The sequence below is a fragment of the Solanum verrucosum genome, unplaced genomic scaffold, assembly GCF_900185275.1.
Source record: "Solanum verrucosum unplaced genomic scaffold, falcon-dt-bn FXZP01000252.1, whole genome shotgun sequence".
NCBI lineage: Eukaryota > Viridiplantae > Streptophyta > Magnoliopsida > Solanales > Solanaceae > Solanum > Solanum verrucosum.
In genome coordinates, this window is record NW_026019988.1 from 6,020,395 (window position 1) to 6,041,118 (window position 20,724).

General features: G+C 28.4%; 2 protein-coding genes across 2 annotated transcripts; both read right to left on the reverse strand.

The window, feature by feature from the left end:
• Positions 1-568: 568 nt before the first annotated feature.
• LOC125818661 (ATP-dependent Clp protease proteolytic subunit 2, mitochondrial-like) lies at positions 569-5,122 on the reverse strand. The gene is made up of 2 exons (XM_049498174.1): positions 4,756-5,122; positions 569-1,219 (listed from the first exon to the last, which is right to left on the reverse strand). The coding sequence occupies exons 1-2, from the start codon at positions 5,045-5,047 to the stop codon at positions 801-803; spliced, it is 711 nt and encodes a 236-aa protein (XP_049354131.1). The 5' UTR covers positions 5,048-5,122; the 3' UTR covers positions 569-800.
• A 2,744-nt stretch (positions 5,123-7,866) lies between these two features.
• Positions 7,867-10,433, reverse strand: LOC125818655 (uncharacterized). Its single transcript, XM_049498169.1, has 2 exons — positions 9,982-10,433; positions 7,867-8,446 (listed from the first exon to the last, which is right to left on the reverse strand). The coding sequence occupies exons 1-2, from the start codon at positions 10,324-10,326 to the stop codon at positions 7,886-7,888; spliced, it is 906 nt and encodes a 301-aa protein (XP_049354126.1). The 5' UTR covers positions 10,327-10,433; the 3' UTR covers positions 7,867-7,885.
• Between the last annotated feature and the right edge of the window lie 10,291 nt (positions 10,434-20,724).

The following is a 20,724-nucleotide window of genomic DNA, read 5'->3' on the forward strand; positions in this document are numbered from 1 at the left end:
TTGATTGTTAAAATACAAAAAAAAAATGATATAATAAATTCTAACACATATGACGGGAATTTTAGTCAAGTCTAACAAGTGAAACTCGTGAATATATGAAAAGGCAAAAAATATGGTAAATGAATTTGTTAGATTTGTTTGTTTTGACGATTTGGTGAATGGGGTTTATCTTTATAATATATGAAACTTATGTTTCAAATCTGAGCTTATTTGATTAAAAATTAGGTATTAAAATTCAAAATTTTAAAATACCAAATTAGTGACGACTTGTTATACAAAATATATCATCCAGCAAGATTATGATGATATGAAATATTATTGAAAACTTGAAGTTGATATGCAAGTTGGCATTTCTACAAGAGACTATTTTCACAACTCAAGCTCATGACCTCCTGATCACATTGGCAACAACTTTACTAATTGCACCAACGCTCCCTTCGAAGAGAAGAATAAATGATACAACAACAAAATGAAAATCAGTGAACTTAGGACAAAAAAAAAAACTTACTCAAGCAAAGTGCTAAGAATTTTTCAGATTTATCCAAGACTTGTTCTGCCAAAATTAGTCCAAAAAAGTTACTGAAGGGATCAACTGAGCTCAGAGCATCACCTTTAAGCATTTAGAGTTTATCGATATGCTTTCTATCTAAAAATACCTTAAATCATTCCAGCTTGTAAACTCACTAAAACAAAGTAATGAGATAATCACCTCATCGAAACAAAATACAAGAAGGTAGATCGAAAAATGGAGAACTAGTCAGCAATGGTAACGTTAACAAAGACAACGATGGAGTAACGCTCTAACTTGAGCCTTTTTCTTTGGTTTCATTTGCAATAGCATCAGTTACTAAAGCCATTGGTCTTTCATCTATAACCTCGTCGATTATTCCAAACTCCTTGGCCTCTTCAGGTGTCATGAAATAATCCCTATCCATATTCTTCTGAATTATGTCAAGTGGTTGTCCAGTATGCTTTGCATACAAGTCATTCAGAGTATCCCACACCCGAACAATCTGTTTTGTGTGGATAGTCAAATCCTTAGCCTGCCCGCTATATCCACCTGAAGGCTGATGAATCATGATTGAAGCATTAGGGAGAGATCGTCTCTCACCCTTCGCGCCAGCAGCTAAGAGAAGGGATCCCATTGAAGCTGCTTGACCTAGACATATGGTATTAATTGGAGATCGAATATACTGCATTGTATCATAGATCGCAAGACCTAGTCAATGCCAAAAAAGGAGAAAAAGGGAGTCAGCGTTAAGATATGATCTTGCAAATTTTTCCAGCCAAGCAACTAAACCTCGAATTCTATATTAGCTAAAAGCTAATACAACCCCAATGCCAGACCATTTTGTTCAAGCTTTAATCACAACAATAGAAGTATCAGCACGATACTCTGACCAAAATAAAAGTATTTGTCTAACTATAACCACATATATAATCAACCAACTTTGCATATATGATATGATTGACTAGTCCAAACTGTAGAAAAAAAAAAAGTAATCTTCAGGTCGTTATTAGCACAAAAAGCATCCAACAATGTTCCCAAACCAGTTGAACCCCAATCATGGTTACTAATAAAACAAAACTAGAAACCAAAGATCACGTGAAATAGTAGGTATAAAGTAAATTACCCAATGTTTCCAAATTAATCCAACTTTATACATTTCCAACATAAACTTATGATATCCAACTAACGCGTATTCAGTTTCAAAAGAAAAAAACTTATGATATGCAACTATAACAAGTTCTTGCTAATGGTAATAAGGGGGTTTAAAATGGAGGCTGTTACCTAAGGGGGTTCGAATTAGATCTTCCTGATCCTATCTCTCCTAAGATGTTCCATTAATTTGAAAATACTTTCTTAAAGTGGTCTTCCTAACAGGGCATTCTATGCATCTTCAGCTAGCTTTCCATCTCCTACTATCCAATGACGCGGCTTTTTTTTGTTCAAAAAGGGGCAATCTTTGGCCAAGGTATTCCAACCAACTAGTCCAACTAGTCATAATAGTCCACAGTTACTATTATAAAAAAAAACTAGTCACAATAGTCAAACTCAAGACAGTTCACTATTAAGTTAAGATCTGCTCTCTAGACTGAGTATAGTGTATACTGAGAATTATTACAATAATTATTTGGCACACTGAATATCCTAAATCAGTCTCACAGTCATAATGCCAATCGTGCTTTGGAATCAAACCATAAATAACATTGCATACAGTATTCTACACCTTAGTGCCAACAGGTATGCCTTATACATATGAGAAATAAGGTCAAGATTGCAAAAAAAAGATTAAAAGTTCGTATCTTTTTCCAAAATCACACAAAACAAGCGTTTGTTCTTTCTTGATTCACCTGAGTTATGAGAGCATAATAAGACACAAATATGCAGGCTAAATTATAACTCTTAAAAGATCTCATTATTTTTTTGATGAAGTTAAAAGATTTCTTTATCTTGATCACATAAAAATCAGTTCGAACACCTCAAACAAATTTGAGAGCAAATTTGAAGCAAATCATGATCATTTAAGGAAAAAAAAAGTGGTATAGGATAGATAAACGAAAAGGATTTTTCTTTGTTTAGAAAAGGAAAAAAAATTGATTACAAAACATAAAGGGAAAGGTTAGAGACTTACACATCCAAGGAATGCGAACAGAAAAATATCGTCGAAAAGGGTATAATATAAATGATGATAAGATTGCACGCCAAAGAAATTAAATAAATAAGAGCAGTTTACTGAAAGCCCAAAATTCCATCTCCCCTCTTCTGCATGATGATTTATAATGAATATAAACTACGCCTCAATCCCAAATAATGTGGAGTCAGAAATATGAGTCCTCACCATCCTTTCCGTTCAACAAATGTACCATTTTATACCAACTATTTCTTTATTCAAAGGCAAATTAGGAATTTTCCAAATCCTACACTTATCCCTACAATAACATACAAAAAAAAAAAAACTAGTGGCCCTGGACCTAATGTAAGTATAACAACTAAATCTAAGCCTTAATCAACCCAAACGGAAGTGTTCTATATGAAGCTTTGTGTCCTCAAAAGAACAATTTGGCTATTTAAATAATCTTTTCAAAAATCAAATCTTTTCACAAATCACATTTTCATTGATAATGAAATAATCGTGGGCTAACTCAAACCCAAAAGCTAGCTCATGAGGGAGGTTACCTAAGACCATATAAACCAATGTGGGACTCAACATCCTTTCACTTCTCTCTTTAAAGATTATTTTCCTCTGAGGAGATGCAAAAACTAAAACTCTAGAAAACTACATTCAATTGTTTTTATCCCAAAGACAACCAACAACATAAAATTCAAATCTTGCGATTGAATAATAAATATATAATCCCCTTTCCAGTTTAAGCTAAATCCCTATTTCATTTCACTCCTCTCTATAAAGATGAGTCCAGCAACATTGAGCCCCTCTTTCCAAATCCTTACTCAAAACGGTGCCTTAAGGAGAATCTGAAGTTGGTTGCTAGCGGAAGTAGTGCGACAAAGAGCAAAAGCCGTAGCATTCACAAAAAAATGGTGTAAGCAGACGCAATGGTTAACAACTCCATGAAGAGTGATCCTGCTCTTATTTCCCCCCTTTTTAAGATACGAAAAGAAACAATAATCCCATCAACATTGTTATTTGTCTCTGAGGAGCTGCAAAAAACTGACACTCCACAAAACTACATTCAATTGACTTATCCCAAAGACAGCCAACAACAAGAAGATAAAAACCGAATCTTGAGATTGAATGATGAATATCTATTCTAATTTCCAGCTTTAAGCTAAATCCCAATTCCACTTCACTTCTCTCTGTAGAGATTACTCTACATTCAATTGTTTTTATCCCAAAAACAACCAACAAAAGAAAAAAACTCAAATCTTGAGATTGAATGATAAATATATAATCCCGTTTTCAGTTTAAGCTAAATCCCTAGACCCTATATCATTTAACTCCTCTCTGTAAAGATGAGTCCAGCAACATTGAGCCCCTCTACTCAAATCCCTACTCAAAACGGCGCCTTAAGGAGAATCTGAAGTTGGTTGCTATCAGAAGTAGCTCGATAAAGAGCAAAAACCCGTACCATTCACAAAAAAAAAATGGTGTAAGCAAAGGAAAGCACAATGGTTAGCAACTCCCCGAGGAGTGATCCAGCTCTTATTCCCCTCCCTTTTTAAGATTAGAAAGGAAGCAATAAGCCCATCAACATTGTTATTTGCCTCTGAGGAGATGCAAAAAACTGACAATCTACAAAACTACATTCAATTGTCTTATCCCAATAAACAAGATAAAAAATCTTGATATTGATAATGAAATATCTATTCTCATTTTCAGTTTCAAGCTAAAATCCTATGTTGCTCAGACTCTCCAAAAATGCAGCCGCACCCATGTCGGATCGTCCAAAATTCCTCCAAAAATGCACTACTTTTGGAGGATCGAACACGCAAACCATCTACTTCCTCATAGTAGATGCAAAAAACTAAAACTCCACAGAAACTACATTAAATCCTTTTTATCCCAAATACAACCAATAACAAAATAAAAATCAAATCTGGAGCTTGAATATCTAATCTCATTCCCAGTTTAAACTAAACCCCAATTTCATTTCCACAATCAAAAAACTTATCAAAGAGCAAAACTAATCCAAAATCCCCAAATACCCAATTCATTTCCACAACCACAAACCTTACTAAACCAAAATTAACAACCCCAAATCAAGAAAATCAACAATTCCAAAACCACTAACCAGCAGTAACGGCGCCACCAGGAGAATTGAGATACATGTGAATAGGCTTAGAGGGGTTCTCAGATTCAAGAAAAAGAAGCTGAGCAACAACAACATGAGAAGTAGCATCATTAATTGGTCCATTAATACATATAATTCTCTCCTTCAAAAGCCTTGAAAATATATCATAAGCCCTTTCTCCTCGTGAAGAATGTTCAATCACCATTGGTATTAACCCATAAAATCTCTTACTATTCAAAGGGGTTCCATTGATTCTTCGATTCCATAGTTTGTGAACGATTTGGGTTCGCATTGTTGAATGAATCTTGGATGCAGAAACAAGGAAAGTGAGTTTGAAGGGAAAAAGGGATAAAAACTGTATTTTGGGTTAAGGGTAAAGAGTTAAATTTGCTCATAATTATGATAAAAATAAGTAAATTAACATGGGCGGTTCAAAATCGAATCAAAATTAATAATTTAAATCGACTTTTAATTATTAGTTTATCGATAATAGGTTATAACTTTAGTGATTTTGATAATGATTTTGATTATTATTTATATTGAATTATTGGTTCATAACAGTTTGAGACTTGCGAATTTTTTTTAATTGGTCAATCGATAATCAGTATATCAAGTTCTTGACTTCTGTCTAGTTTCATACTTTCATTTCTGACTGTCTCAATTTTTTTGTTATTCTACAAAGTGTCATTGTTAGCTTTTGAGCAAGATGTCGTCGGTCAACTCATGTCATGATTCATTTAGTTTGTCGTTTTGTTTATAAGTGACTTTTTTATTATTATTGTAGTGAAATTTTAATGATTAAACCGATATCTTAATTGTTTTATAACGATTTAGCATGTTCACAAATCGATAATCGGTAAATTGAACCGATAAAATTTAAAACTGAATCTACCTCTATAACAAATTTAACATGTTTACAAATCGATCAAAAATCGATAATCGATAAATTAAACTGATAAAATTCAAAATCGAATCTACCTAACTAGCCTAGCTCAAACAAATATGATGCATTACCCCAGTATCTAGTAGACTAATATTATATATTTTGGCATATATATAATATTTTGAGAATTACTAAAAAGGAGCAGCGAGTGGTTAATTAAAATACTATTATGTCTGTTATCATAGAATTACTGCATGTACTTCGTTTGGGGATATATTAATTTGAGATTTTGACGATAAAATTAAGTTGACTTGTACAATAATATGAAAAATTGCATTGATTTTTCATATTTATGGTGAACCTATTCACTTGATCTTCCAAACATTCATATAACCTTTACCTAAGATTTGGGGTCGTTTGATGGGGAATAAGTTATCCCAAAATTAGTTATTTTGGGATAATTTATTCCATTACTATGGTATAAATGGTAGGATAAGTTATCCCAAACATGGCAACCAAACAAGACACAAAAAATTTATCGCATCACTATTTCTTATCACATGACTATTTATTTTTATCCCTTACACCAAACGACCCTTTTGTCCAACTTTAAGCCTAGACAAGAACGTAATAATTTGCTAAAAAATTTGAGACCTTACATGTTGAATAAGGTGGTGAAATAGTGGTAAGTGATAGTGTTGGTTGATGGTAATAGTTGTGGTTGTGAGTAATAACTAGCTACCATGATGGTGGTGACCATATCAATTAACGGTGTTGTGAAAATGATAACTAATGACGGAATTAATAATTGTGATGGATAATGCTAATAATTAATAGTGGCGACTAATAGCAATGGTTGGTAATGGTGGTGATTGTTTGTAGTGATTGATGGTCGTCATTATGATAATGATGTTTGATAATGTAAATAGTTATTACTTATTAGTAATGTAATTGACAGTTGTTGTAAAATAGCTAGTGAATGTTGGTAATTGATAATAATGAATAGCATCAATAGTTATAGTTTGATATTGATGGATGAAATGCGTAGTTGGCCATGGAAGTGAATGAAATAATAGCGAAGTAGACATCATTGAGTAAATTACATTTGAATGATATTAAAGTTTTGTAAGAGGTTGGTATTATTCATATCTATTTAGACATATTTAGGGTTTATTTTGGTTAAGATTAAGATATTTGAATTAATATATATATAGTAAAATGTGTATCAAAATAATAAGTCGTGATGATTGTTGGCGTTGACTAATGATGATATTGTAGAATACAATAGTTAGTGATGATGGTGATGACTAATAGTTGTAGTTTATGATAATTATATATAGCTAATGTTGATGGTAAATAATGATGGTTGACTATATATAATAGTGATCAATGATAATAATTTTCAACATCGTGGTAATTGTAAATTAAATGAAGAATAGTGATAGTAAACTACTGATAATAATGATTGTTAACAATGGTAATTATAATTAAAAATCATGATAGTTAATAATAATGAGTGACGATGATAGTGGTTGATAATATTAGGCGTGAACAACAATAGCGATGAATAAATAAAATTTGTGCAATCAATTTATTGTAAAATAAACATGCACATATATAGACCATATAGTATAGTAAAATATCAAAGGCTCGTAAATGATGGCCGCCGGCTTTAATGACATTGTTAAGTACGACTAATTAATTCATTAAATATATCTGATCATTGTGCATTAATAAAGCTTAAAAATCTTTATAGGTAATTTAAATTCTAAAACTTACATTTAATTAGTTCGAGCTTTTAATTAAAGTATGTAGTGCGAGAAAATTACATATAGTAATTATGGTTAGAAAAAGAAAAAACTGAATATTTTTCTTACAGTTTCTCATATTAATTATGAAACATCCTCCCTTTTTCCTTTGAACATTTTTGTGTAATTTAGAATATTTATAATAATTTGAGGATAAACTTTTATATCTATATGCAGGGCGAAGCTACAGTATGCTCAAAGTGTCCAAGCAGACACCCTTCGGAAAATTGAAATAAGACAAACTTCCATAGCAAATAGCCATCTCTTCTGAACACTCCCATATATGTCTAAAATTTACACAAAATTCAATCCAAATGAAAAAAAAGTGCTTCTTTTTTTTTTTAATAAATGAATAGAAAATTGTTCACCCAACATGGAGGCCCCCCCCCCCCCCCCCCCGCAAAAAAAAAAAAGATAATAAATTCATTAGCAAAAATACCTACAAAAATCCAACACCACTCCTATGATTTCTCTCCAAAAATCCTTCCAACACCACCTTCTTCTTGTACTCCGCCGAGTTCAGATCAACGTCTCCGGCGACCCCATCAATTTTTCCGGCGATCACCGCTTCATTTTTGGTTCGAAATCGAGGGAGAAAATAAAACCATGCACACGTACAAACAATGGCACAGGCCTTGCCCCAAAACAACATTATCAATAGGGTCACCATTAGAATAGACATTCCCATAATTGAGTCAAAATTGTCATGACTTAGTACGCGTTCTCGTCGTTGACTTGATTTTTCATCGTTGTTGACTTTTTTTCCGGTGACCGGATTCTTCCGTTTTGGTGGCGGAAGAGATTTTGAGTGGGAAAATTTGATCTCATGTTTGTCTTTTGTTGGATTTTTTATAAGATGATTCGAATTATGTGTACTAGAAATTGTAACACTTCTTGAAAATTCATTTCGACACGTTGAATTGTCACGTACCTTGTCTAAAAATTTATCCAAACTTTTGTTGTTTTTGTGAATGATGTCCTTTGTTTTATGGTCCTTTGTCTGAAAAAAAAGAGAGGTAAAAATAATAATGTTAAACATGTATATTATTCATTTAAGATAAATAGAGGGCAAGAAGGGAAAACAAAATATAACTAAACACAATTTCAATTTCATAAATTCAAATAAAATGAAAAATATTTGAAATAAATCAAGGCTTTAAATGGGGAAAATTGGAGCATAATAGTTATTTTTCCTATTATTTTGTTATTATTGATGAAGTATTATTATTATTATTATTATTATTATTATTATATTTTATAACTAAGTATAACTTGTATTTACGACTTAAATAAATTATAAATGCAAATAAATTCCATCCAAAAGAGAAAGAAATTAAAGATTTCCTATATTTCACTTAGAATTTTTTTCTAATTTCTAAACATGGATTTGAAAAAAGATTGTGAATGTGTTACCTAGAAACTCCACATAGATGGAGTAAATCTAATTTCTTTTACTTTTATACCACCTTTTTTTTATGATCTAGAAATTTTATTAAATGGAGTAGATTACCTACATCCACCCAATCTGTCGGTGCAGAAATAATAGATAATAATTCTGAAATAAAATGTATAATTATTTTCTCTTACATTTATTTAGGGATACTAGTTAATCTCAAGATTATTAATCTTATCATTTCTACTACAATAATGAAATAGTTAATCTCATAGAATATCTCAATCTGTGGGATAACCTCCCCCATACCAAACAACCCTTTATATAAGGATATATTGAACTCCTTTCTTCCTTTTTATAGTATGGTTTCTTCTACTTATAGAATATTTAGTTAATGGCAAAGAATACATCATCAAAAATTGTATTGGAATGGATATAAGCTTTATTACTCTTAACTAGAGATTTCAATTTAGTTCATGAATGAAAAAAAATTAAAGGTTAGACCATAATTTTGAATTTGTATAAATATATAGTGAATGTCTATTATGTAGAGATCCTCCAGAGAAAAATTTAGGAATTCTATTTGAGACCAAATCAGGTTTCTCCTATAAATAAAGAGTTTTTTCTTTATTGTAAATTATATCTATAAATATCCAACCCTAAACATCCGAATAAGAAGTCTTCTCTCTTAATTTAAGGGAGTTTGAATATGAAAAAAGATAAGTTTATTGAGTTTGAAAAAATTATTTGTATGTATTAAGTAATTTCTTAAAACAAATACAAGTTTTGATCAAAACAAACTCATAGCTTTCTCTCTAGCTTTATTCTTGACTTCAATAAATCTAGTGTTATACAAATTTGAATTAATCAAGTCAGTAAACTTTGAATAACGAATGATTATATAAAAAATATTAAGAAAATATCTCACAAAAATATATGCAATCAATAAGTGTATATATATAATCGTCAAAAGTTGTGGTGGAGTAGTTTGATTTCTGGGTATGAAATCGTCTATTAATATTTTATATTGAAAATAAGATTTTCAGGTATGAATTTCGATTAGTCGAGCGAAAAAGAATATCAAACTTAAATTGAAAACAAAAAGAATTATATCAAATTTACTAGTACTAATATTTACTTACCTTTTTTATATCCTTCTCACGTATATTTGTTTGATTTTGACTTTTAACCGCCGGCGCCTGAGTCACGTCGCCGGCGATCGCCGGAGTTTTAGCTTTCTCCGACTTGACCTCATGAATTTCTTTACTCCGGTTATCAAACTTATCGGAAATGTCCACCGGAATAGTTTTCGCCGCCGACGAGTTCTTCCGTAAAATTTTAGAAAAAGACAACAATTTTGACTTATTTTTTTTCTTGACTGATTTATTAACAGATAGTAATTCTGTTTCAGTATTTGAAAATCCAAAACAACTCAGAAAATCATATTTTCTGAGTTTTTTGTTCTTTTTGGGACTATCAAATTCCATTTTTGCTATGGAAAATGAAGAAAAAAAGTTTAGGCATGGAGAGGGGTATTTTAGGGGAAAAAAAAGATAGAGAGAATATTTGGAATTGTAAGTCTTTTGGTGAGTAGTTGGCAAATTTTCTAAAAGGAAACAAGTGTTAATTTATACTTCTAGTTGGTCAAGATAAAAGTGCTTAGTCAAAATGAAGTATGTGTTATATTTATATGAAATTTTTTTCCCACCTCATGTTCATTATCTATATCAAAGTTTGATGAAATTTAAATTCACATATTATAGAGCTTATTTTTAAGAGGAGTTATTTTCAACAAAAGTTTTTTCATTTTTATCAGCTAGAATTCAAAATCTCTAATTAAAGGTGTAGATATATCAATCATCCTGCTTACAATATTGACATTGATTTCTAGTAATTTAATAACTCTCTAAGGATATCTTTTTTCTTTTTAGTTTGTGTACAAAAAATGCTACATTTTATATTAGTGATGGATTTTTCTATTGCCAAAACAATAAAAATTGATAGCTACTTTAATGTAGCAATGGATTGTGAAACTTTGTTAGGTGCATGCTATTTTTGTGATAGACTAGCAATGAATTTTATGGTAAATTTTTTCAACTTTATAGGGATACTAGATATTAGGTTCCCGCGCCAGCGCGGGCCCAATATATATTACTTCCTCCGTCTCATTTTATGTGAGGTAGTTTGATTCGCCACGGAGTTTAAAAAAGAAATGAAGACTTTTAAAACTTGTCGTCCAAAATGAATGATATAAGTTTGTATGACTGTAAATTATTTCATCAAGGGTAAAATAAATATTTTATAATCAAATTGTTACTTAATATAGAAATGTGACATTCTTTTGGGACTGACTAAAAAGGAAAGTAAGTAACATAAATTGGGAGTAGTTCTTTGTTTCAATTTATGTGACACCGATGAAATTTGGAGAGTTATATAATTTTTTGTATGTGATTTTGTTAAATATATTTCGAAGTTGTTAATTTATTGTGATTTATAGCACTTCTTATATCATTTTCAAATAATATATATTACTCTTTCTGTTCCATTTTATGTGACGTAGGTACTTTTATGAAACTCAACTAAATTTCTTATATGATTCTTAAATATTTTTAGTTGTTATTTTACTTTAATTTACGGTACTTTTTATGTTATTTTCAAACAAACTTCATTTGTTTCAATATGGAATTAAAGAGTCAATAAAATTTCTTTTATGATTTTTAATTATGTTTTTTTTAATATCTTATATTATTACATTGTGATTTTAAGTACTTTTTATGTAATTTTTAAATCTAGAACAAATTAAAAGAAAAACATGGAAAAATTTAAATGAAGAAAGTACTAAAATTTTCAAATAATCATATTTCTATATTAAAATGTTAAAAACTTTAAAACTCCACATATATGCAGAAAATCATATACGGAAGACAAAATAATTTTTAAAATATATATTAAAGCTCTTTCTAATAATATCACATATTTATTCTATTTTTCGAATAATATATATTTCTCACTCAATCTCAATTACGCAGTACATATGAAATTTCGAGAGTTGATCAAATTTTTAGTACTATTTTAAACTATATTTTAGTACTATTTATATAATTTTCAAATAATATATGTTACTCACTCTATTATATTATGCAATACATGTGAAATTTCAAGAATTAACCAATTTTTTAATATTTTAAATTGATTTTTAGTACTATTTTTGTAGTAAATAGAGGAAGTTGAAGAAGAAGAAGGGCAAATCGGTCAATTGACTGACTGACCCTAAGCTCCTAAACATTCTCACTTCTAAATGCAAGCACGAGCACAATATCCGTTAAATTGTTAATTATTATGATTTATAATATTTTTTACATTATTTTCAAATAATATATGTTATCTATTTTTAAATACTTTAAGTTGTGATTAATAATATTCTTAACGTAATTTCAAATAATATATGTTACTCCATTTGTCCAAATTTATGTGACACATGTGAAATTTTGAGAGTTAATATGTTTTTCAAATATTGTAATTTGTTAACTATTGTGGTTTATGGTATTCTTAATGTAATTTTTCAAATAATATATGTTATTCCCTTCGTCTTAATTAACAATTCGCGTAAAATTTTGAGAGTTAATCGAATTTGTAATATTTTAAATTTATTTTTTAGTACTATTTAAAAAGGAAAATATTAAAATATAATGAAAGAGGAGTGTATAAAAGTAGTGTGCTTATTCACTCTTCTTATATAGTAATATATGTTATTCTCTTCGTCTTAATTAACAATTCGCGTAAAATTTTGAGAGTTAATTGAATTTGTAATATTTTAAATTTATTTTTTAGTACTATTTAAAAAGGAAAAATTAAAATATAATGAAAGAGGAGTATATAAAAGTAGGTGGGCCATCTTTGTGATAGGCCAATGAAGAGTGTGCTTATTCACTCTTCTTATATAGTAATGTACTTTATCCATTAAATTTTTTAGCTATTTGTATCTTTGAAGGAGAGTATATTTCTTTTTTACCTTTTATACTATATGATTCAATGTATTTAATCTGGTGTATTTTGATCTCTTTATATAAAAAAGGATATGTTATACTTAAACCTTAAGAAGCTTATTACATATAACAATATATCGAGAATTAAAATGACAAAACGATTATTTCTAAAAATTTGTGAATATCATAAGCAAAAAGATTTAGAGGACATATTTCAATTACTTGAAAATTAATATATTTAATCAGATATCACAAGAATTAAATTTAAAACTGATCAATGAGTTATCAAAAGTGATTTACAAATCTCTTTATGACTTATTAAATTTAAATTTCAATACTTTTCTTTTTTTCTCAAATTCACAATGACATGGTGAGAGTTTTTTTTCTTGCCAAGTTATTTTTCTAAATATTAGAAAATCTTCTTACTATTAATAATTATTATATGTTATTATGAAATTCTTAAAATTATTATCTCAAATTTGATATAGAAAGATATATGTTCTTGCAAATCACCTTAATATGACACTCTATTATATAATTTTTTTACACCTAAAAAAAAAGTAAACTATACATCTAAAACTAAAGTTTTTTCTCTCCTTGGTGTGTTTGGTACAGAGGAAAAATAATTGGAATATATATATATATATATATTTATTTATTTATTTTTATTATTATTTTTTTTAAAATAACTTCTTCAAGTAGGAAAATAAATAAATTTTATAAGTGATATTCTATAATTATTAATTATCCTTTTCCCACCCTAATACCTCCCACTCCCAACTCTCACCACCCACCATCCACCTCCCTCACTCTTTATCTTATACAGTCTATCTATGAGTTTATCCACTCATAGGTTTTTTTTCTAGATACAAAATTATTGAGGTAATATTTTTTATTTACGTATCAGATATATTAAAATAAATAAGATATTTTTGTGTGTGGAAAAGATTTTCTTACGTACCAAACACACCCTTGATTTACTTGTCATTCTGTCTGTCTTTTTTTGGTTGTTGATTACTAACTGATTTTACGTCTTAATTAGTTTTGTTATGTTAATTGCATGTTGCTTCTAAAAGATACTAATGTTGTTTTATATTGGTTTTTTCTTTCACATAATGTCCTTATTTGTTTCTATATATTGTCTTGTTGAGCAAGTTTGTTGACATCAACGACATTGGGGGTATGTTTGGTATTTAGAAAATTGGATAGGTTCGATCTACATTTATTAAGGTCTTCTAAAACTACTACTCTATATTTTTTCTAAGGTATGGTCTAATTGTGGCAACAAAGTTCTTGATAATTAGCAAGGTGGGAAGGAGGATTTTTCGCTCATTACATTTATTTTTGAGATTCTTTAGTGGGAGGTACTATATGTCTACACTAGTGCATTTATTTCAAATAAAAGCATGTGCTCTTTCCGTATTTCTTTCGTTTGAATGAGATTGTTTGCAATAAATTTTAAACATATGGAAAATAAATTAACCATAAATAAAATATGAAGAAACAAGAATATTTAATTGATAAATAATGCGGGGACAATTCTGTTCCTCCCTTGATTCTTCTCTCATAAGATATTTATCCATGATTCGAGGGTCGTTAGTGGTGTATTTCCCGAACTTGGATGATTTGGACTTGATTTCTATAATTCGAGGGTCGTTAGTGACGTATTTCTCAAATTAAGATGATTTGGATTTGATCTCTTTATAAATATTCCATGAATTTGCGGAATATTTGAGATCTTGATCTTTAAAAATACCCAAGAGTTTATGGGATATTTGAGATGCCTTTTAAGGGATTTTTATACTCTTTGTATAGGCGTGAACTAAGGTTTAGGATTGAGTAGCCTTCAAGAATCCTAATTTGAATTGAACACACATTGTAGACTCTCAACTCGAATTGAACACATCTTGTAGAGTCTCACAAAATTTCAATGTCTACGAAGGCATCCTCGATTATGATGAATGAGACCTTTCTTGAAGTTCTAGAAAAAGATAGCAGTCAATTTATGCAATTGCATTTTATCGATAGTCACAATTTTATTTTACTTTTTATCTTTAATCATCTCTACTTAGTCTTCAAATGTTTGTACAACTATTGGTCCTCATAATCAATTCACAAATGATTACAATCCCATAATAGCAACTTGACCTTTGTTTTTACATGGATTTTTTTTTTCAGTTTTGATCTTTTTTCAAAAAACTTTGAAAATTATTTTCAAAATTTTTGAAGAACTTGAAGAAATAGAATTTATGAAGAAAAATTGAACAAATGTTGAAAGTTTAGAAGAATTTTTTTTTTTGAAAAGTATAAAACAAACACAACTTATACTATATATAAATAATTTCTATCCAAAAAATTTCACCTTATATCCCTTTCAAATGGGATCCGAGTAGGTTGAAGCACAACGAATTTATGATTTTAAGTTATACATTATAAATTCTAAAAAAAGTGTATAACTTATTGAATTTTGAATAAATCATTTAAAACATATTAAATAAATTTCTAAATATAAATTAACTTTGCAGAACCGTAGATGGCCTCACTCCGCCCCTTATTAGAGATTCCAGTCATATGAAGGGTAAATTGGATAAAAATAAAGAGAAAATTATAGAAATAGCAACATAATAGACATAATAAGGCTTTATAGCTATTGTTTTGATAGTTGCGCTCTATATCTATAGTTCTGTTTGCTATGAAGGCTGCGGTTTGTATATTTATGTCCGCTTGTATATTTCGCTTGCGAATATACAACTAGAGTAAGAATATACTCCCCTGTCTCAAATTATTTGTTATGTTTCTCTTTGCACTCTTCTTAAAAGAATATTAATTAAGAAATTTGTAAGACTATTTTACCCTCATTTATGTCTTAAGATATAATTTCTCTTTATTGCGGATGTGTCCGATAATTTTTTATATTTAATTGGACCTCCAAAATTTTTGAAAAATATTTTATCTAGGAAAACAAGTTTCTTAAAATGAGAAAAAATTCTTAATTCAAATAGGAAAACAAGTTTCACAAATGACATTTCACATTGATTGTGTCATTAATCCATACCCTCAAATACACCTCATCTTTACCTCCATCCCCGTAATGCCCTATACTCACCACATGACACTTCCACCTCCACCTCTCATCTCTTATTGTATTTCTCTAGATTATTATAATATTTTTAATATAATATTATTTGCTTAATAACGCCAAGTATTAAAAAACAAGTAAGAAACTCATTTTATTTTGCTTCATATTGAGCACACTCTTGAGTATATATTTTATTTATGTGGTATCTCCCCATAATTAAAGTGTTTGTAATATTTAAGAACAATTATTGAGGCGATAATATATTCAGAAAAAAGTTGTCTTAAACTTTTAAAATATATATAAATCATTTAAGACTGCTACTTTTAGAAATTACGACAAATACTTTGAGGCGAAAGATCTCCATGCAAATGGTCCTTGATATTTACAAAAAGATGACCAGTTTTAGTAAAAAATCCAAACCTAATCAACCACCCAAAATCTCACGTTAACTATAGGAGTAAGATTCAACACCCTTGGATACGGAGTCGCCTTTGTTAGGAAACGCTTTACCTCTTAATGTGGGATGACCCGGCGCAAATTCGAATTTAGTCGGGCTCCAATGTGGGTACCGAACACCAGAAGGAAAACCAAAAAAAATAAAATCCAACATATATGCAAATTCTTCCTACGTCATGGCTAATTAAGTGCAAGTTATTTGACAATTTCACTTACTTATATTTTTAATAATTAGGAAGAAAATTCCAAGACAAAACAAAAATTAAATAACATAAAATAAATAAATTAATGAAAAATTAAAAAAAAAACTTGAGGGCCTACAAGTTAATATTCTTATGTGGAATCACTTAATTTTCTGTAAATTACATATACAATTTTTGTTTTGTTCCACTTATGGGTCCAAATCAAAACTTAAAAATCCATCAATTCCATATTTGTGTACTACATTCAATCAATGATTAGGTAAAGATGAATCTAAAAGTCAAAAATTGGCTAAAACACTAACTATATAGTATTTTTTTTTAAAAAATAGAAAACAAAGAAGGTGCATGTTTTCCACTCTATTTTATACTGTATTTTGCTTCATATTATTAGTTGATCTTTATGAGGTTACTTTAGTTTACCAAATATTGTTTTCTTTGAATGCCTTATTATATATAAACATTTTTAGAAAAATATTTTCTGATTTATTGGTTTTCTTGAAAAATATTTTTTTCTTTAAAAAAAATTAAAAAAACATTTTCCTTCAATCCATAGATACACCCTTTATCTTATTTATAAAAATTACATACGACACTTTTTTTAGGAAAAAAAGTTTCTTAAAAATGTAGTTTAAACAGGATAACAAGTCTCACAAGTGACATTTCACATTGATCATCTGCTCCCCACAACCCCACCCTTTTCAACACACATCAATTAGAATAATATTTTTTTTGATAGCTTACATACCAAACACAAAAAAATAAATAAGAAATAAACTTATTTTTCTAGAATTTTTTCTTCTTCGTATCAAACACACCCTTTATATCGACTTATTTTTTTAAGTTATTTCCAAACTTTATAGTTGAATTTGTTACGTAACAGCTATTCACTGTAATATTGGCGAAAACAAATCATACTCAATGAAATAGTTGGAAACTTCCTATATTTTTATCTCATAAAAAAAATTACTTTTTTATTTTTTCTTTTCATTGATTCAAGCAAACTTTAGCAATTGAACATTTTTCAGTAAAAAATTCAGTGAAAAAATAATAATTTCTTAGTAATGTACACACTTTGTTAATATAATATTTTATGATTTTCCAATAGTGTACCGACGCTGTTATTATAAAATTTGAAGAATACTATTAAAAACCAAACGATAATAAAAAATTTAGAGAAGTGAGTAGCTACTGACTTTTTCTCTTATTTTTAATTAACTCTTTAATTATTTACATTTCTCTTTTATTGAACAAAAATCTACATCACTATAAAATATAAAACAAAGTCCATCTATTAACAAGTAAATTTATATATTTTTTTATTTGTATGTTCTATGCTCATATTGAAGTCTGATTAAATTTTAATTCTTATATTGCAAAGCTTATTTTTGGGCAATGCTTACAACAATTTTTTTTAAAAAAAAATAATTCAAATTTGAAACTTCTGGTTAAGGACGAAGAAGAAAAAATAAACTAATACGTACGTGTGTATATATATATATATACATCGAACGTGGTTGCAGCAAAATATAGTCATATTGACGTGAAACGCATGCCTTAATTGAATCTTCCACTTATGGATTTAGTGTTGACGTTGACTTGGAAGATCTACTAAATTTTCTTAATATTTAGTGTCCGTTTTTATGAATATTTTTTTTCTAAAATATTATTTCTAAAAAATTATTTTTGACATAAAATTATTACAATATTTTGGAATTTGAAAAACTATAAAAGGTTATTTTAATAATTTTTACTCCAAATCACTCATAAAATTTAGCAAATAGCTTCAATTTTCAAACATCATTTTCAACTTTTATTCAAATACTATGTTTTTTTTCTTCGAATTTCACAATTTGTATGTCAAAATGTTCATTTAAAACAATGACAAAATTCAGTAAATTTGGCTCAAATTCTATACTTTATTTTCTACTTTTGACTCAATTACAATTTTTTTCTTCGAGTTTCACAATTTTTATGTCAAAATGGTCATTTAAAACAATGACGTATAGATACTGACGAATACGATTCGATAGAATTCAGTAAATTTGACTCAAATTCTATACTTCATTTTCAACTTTTTTCTCAAATACTATTTTTTGTCTTCTGATTTTTACAAATAATTTATGTTCAAACACCAAAGGCCCACTTAAAACAATGTAAATATCAATGAAACTATAGTTGACTTACGAATTTGACAGAATTCAGTAAATTTAGCTCAAATTCCATATTCATGTTTATAAATTTACATATATGTATAAATAATTTATTCAGAACTGATAAATTTAAAATATAATTTCAGCGGAAAAAAAATGTGAGAAGAAAATGAAAACATATATGTAGTCGTTTTCTGAAATTACAAGTAATGCTTAACCTTAAAGCTGACAGCCATATAGTTCGTGTTTGCAACTTTGTACATGAGTCCAACTTTGTGACTTTGTCAAATTAATAATCATTAAAATTCTCAAAATAAAATAAATGATAATTTATTTATTTTTCAAAATAAATATGAGTCCACATCATATTCATAAGGTCACACACTTATGAATATGGTGAAACAAACAAAAATATATATTAATGAAGTGTTTGGAACATTATAATATGTTTCATGATCAAATTAAGATAATAGAAGGAATTGTTAAAAGGGAATCATTAATATTAAGATATAATGTGTTTCCCGTAAGCAAGAAAGTAAGTAAGAAGTGTTTCATTAAATGAAAAAAGGATTCATTTTATCCCTAAAAGTAATGAGCAATTGCGGTTCAATAGGTTGAAGAAGGAAAAAATAGAATTATTTTTGATACTATTAGGGATATTTTAAATCCTTTTACGTAATAAAATTCAAACCTCGAACAATCAATTGTGATCAATAATATCAACATTAGGGGTGTACATGGTCAGGTTGGTTCGAATTTTTCAAATATCAAACCAAATTATTTGTGTCGGATTGTCAAATTTATATACCAAACCAAACCAATAAAACTCGGGTTTTTCAACCTCAATTTTTTTTTTTTGGATTTTTTTGGGTTTTTCCGATTTTTGGGGTTTTTCCGATAAAGTATTCATACAAACATATAATTTACTTGTACTTCAAATATTTCTTTAGTCCTACCAAAATACAACTATCTAATGTGTTTCTTAAGAAAATAACACAAAATATGATATGATTAATAACACTAAAATATCCAACAAAAAAATAATAATAATGAAATCACGTGAAACAAATATTGCAAATTAACAAGTCAAAATGAAAATGATCATAATTTAAAAGTACTAAATCATGCTAAAATAAGTTTAATAAGTATTAGTTATATGACTAAATATTAAAGGAAATTAAAATTAGATTATGTATTTTAATTGTCTAAACCAATGTAAAACTAAAAAACAAATATTCAATATTATTGTCATTCTTAGTGTTGAATTGATTTTCTTTTTGCATTAGTATTAATTTGATTTTGATTTAAACTTTATTATAATTATCAACATCTGTGGACTATAATCTTTATTGAACCATTTAAAATTCTAAGTTTCAAACTTGAAATAATATATTAAAAGATAAAAACTATGAAAAAGTATAAGAAATATTTAAAAAATTATATCAAAGTAAATATTTTATGTATAAAATAAAATTTAAAATTATGTATATTATGTCGGGTTGGTTTGGTCTCGGGTTGGTTTTTTTTGTTAAAACCAAACCAACCCAAATATAGTCGGGTTTTTTTTTCAATACCAAATCAAGTCAAACCAAACCACTAGTCAAGTTTTTATCGGTTTGACTCGATTTGCGATTTGATTCGATTTTCGGTTCACACCCCTAATCAACATGAAATAGTAATACAAATAGGCAGAAAATTTTATCCCTTTCATAGTAATAAATAAATAAATAACAATTTCTTTTCTATCAACAACAATTTATAACAGATTATAGAAGAAACTCAAGTTCAGTACTCATTTAAGAGAAAAAACTATTCGAGAAAAGGCTCATTTATGTCATTCGTTTAAAGTTTGGCTCATCTATGTTATTTCAGTTAACAAATAATGACATAGATGAGTCTTTTCTCAAACGAAAATGACATAGATGAGCCAAATTTTAAACGAATATCATAGATGAGCCTTTTCTCAAAGTTCGATGACATATTTGAGCCTTTTCCCTTTATTTAAAATCAA